Raw genomic sequence first — 1,654 nt, 5'->3', positions numbered from 1 at the left:
GCATACAGTGCAAGAAGTTTGGATCCTACAGTGAAAGTCTGAAGAAAAAAAGAGAAGGAAATCAACAATTACTACGTCTGTGTGTAGGTCTTTAAAATAAGGTAATCATGTCTTAAAGAAACATTCATGCATTAATTAAAAATTTTGATTCTAAGATAAATACACCTTTATTTTATCCAGCACTAATACGACTGTTAAAACAATACTAATAAAATATGAGACATTGAATTTATTGAAAGACCTCGAGATATCTTATCCCTAATACAAAGCAGAGGGCACATCCAGAGGTGGGTATTTATCACAGAAAATGTGAGCAAGTGTAAGCAGCCCACATTTTCAAGCCATTGGATCAATTCCTATTGGTGTATCCCAAATTGCAGCATACTTTCCAGAGCTACACTGCACTCAAAACTGCAGCTGGTAGCAAAGTCAGTATGTCAGTACCTCTCCCATCTTCTTCCCTGAAAAGACCTGCATCATCATCAAATTCTATTACTACCATAATTAGATGGGTTTTAGGTTGTGTTAATACTAGAACAACCCATCTCACACTGATTTGTGCCCATTTTGGATATGATCTTAGCAGGAATAACTCAACATACTTTAATGGGAATCCCATCCATGAAGTCCCACAGCTTAATGGTGCCATCGAGAGAGGAAGAATAGAGCTGGAAAAAAAACAAACAAAAACAACTTTATAAGCAATAGCAATACATCAATGACAGATCCACCAGATTCTACATAAAATCACAACTGTGATTCCAGGTAACTGAATCATAAAAAAACCCCACAGGACAGACAAGCTCTATATGACTTCAAATAAAGTACAAGTACAACACTATTACCCTAGTTTCAAATGTAAATTGTCACAAAGATCGAATGCACAGATATCCACAATGTGGACACCTAATTTTGCACAGTTAAGATGCAATTCAGTCCCTCTTGGTGAATAACTCTTGTTTATATCCAGACACAAAAAAAACCCCAAACAAACTAGGAGCAGGGAAGGCAGCCTGGGGCCAGAGGGAACCACTGGGCAGGTTAAAGGGATTTAGGCACATCTGCACCAGTACCAGCAGATACAGAAGGGCCAACACCAACCACAGTACTTCTGATTTTCTCACATGCTTCTTTTACTCTTTCAGTCAAAGAACCGGAAATTTTGCTGTATTTCCGTTTTGTTGTCATTCCATTCAAGGAGTGTAATCCACGTGACGTTTCACGTTTGTGTTTGTAGGAAACTGACACTGCTGTACCCTTCTCGTCAGGTTTCAGGGAAACATCAGCACGACGGTGCCCTAATCACTCCCAGCCCCTTCCCAAACTCCAGCCAGCCCCGGGACAGCCCCCGCGGTGGCACATACGGGTCAGGGGCACCCCGGCCACCCCCAGCCAGACCTCTCCCCGCAAACCTGCATGTGGTTGTGTGGGTTGAGCTGGATGCCGGTCACCAGGTCGGCGTGGCCGCCCATGAGCCGCAGAGTCTCCTCGGTGTTCACGCTGTATACCTTCACGAAGTCCCCCGAGGCGCACAGCAGGTACCTGCAGGGGGGAAACGCCGTTACCCCGGCCAAAGGGGCCCGGGCGCTCCGCGGCAGCCGCAGGCCGCGGGAACACCGGCGGGCAGAGCCCCGCTCGGAGCTCAGGACCCCCC

The 1,654-nt window shown here is 45.6% G+C and overlaps 1 protein-coding gene across 1 annotated transcript in view; it reads right to left on the bottom strand.

The window, feature by feature from the left end:
- The window catches only part of WDR75 (WD repeat domain 75), a 24,910-nt gene that overhangs the window by 14,898 nt on the left and 8,358 nt on the right, over positions 1-1,654 (bottom strand). The window contains exons 4-6 of the mRNA XM_033516083.1: positions 1,413-1,641; positions 603-668; positions 7-38 (exon numbers count right to left, since the gene is read on the bottom strand). Coding sequence (XP_033371974.1) covers positions 7-38; positions 603-668; positions 1,413-1,641 — 327 coding nt within the window. The remainder of the gene's footprint in view (positions 1-6; positions 39-602; positions 669-1,412; positions 1,642-1,654) is intronic.

Source organism: Parus major, chromosome 7 (genome assembly GCF_001522545.3).
Source record: "Parus major isolate Abel chromosome 7, Parus_major1.1, whole genome shotgun sequence".
NCBI lineage: Eukaryota > Metazoa > Chordata > Aves > Passeriformes > Paridae > Parus > Parus major.
This window is presented reverse-complemented; position numbering and strand designations above follow the sequence as displayed.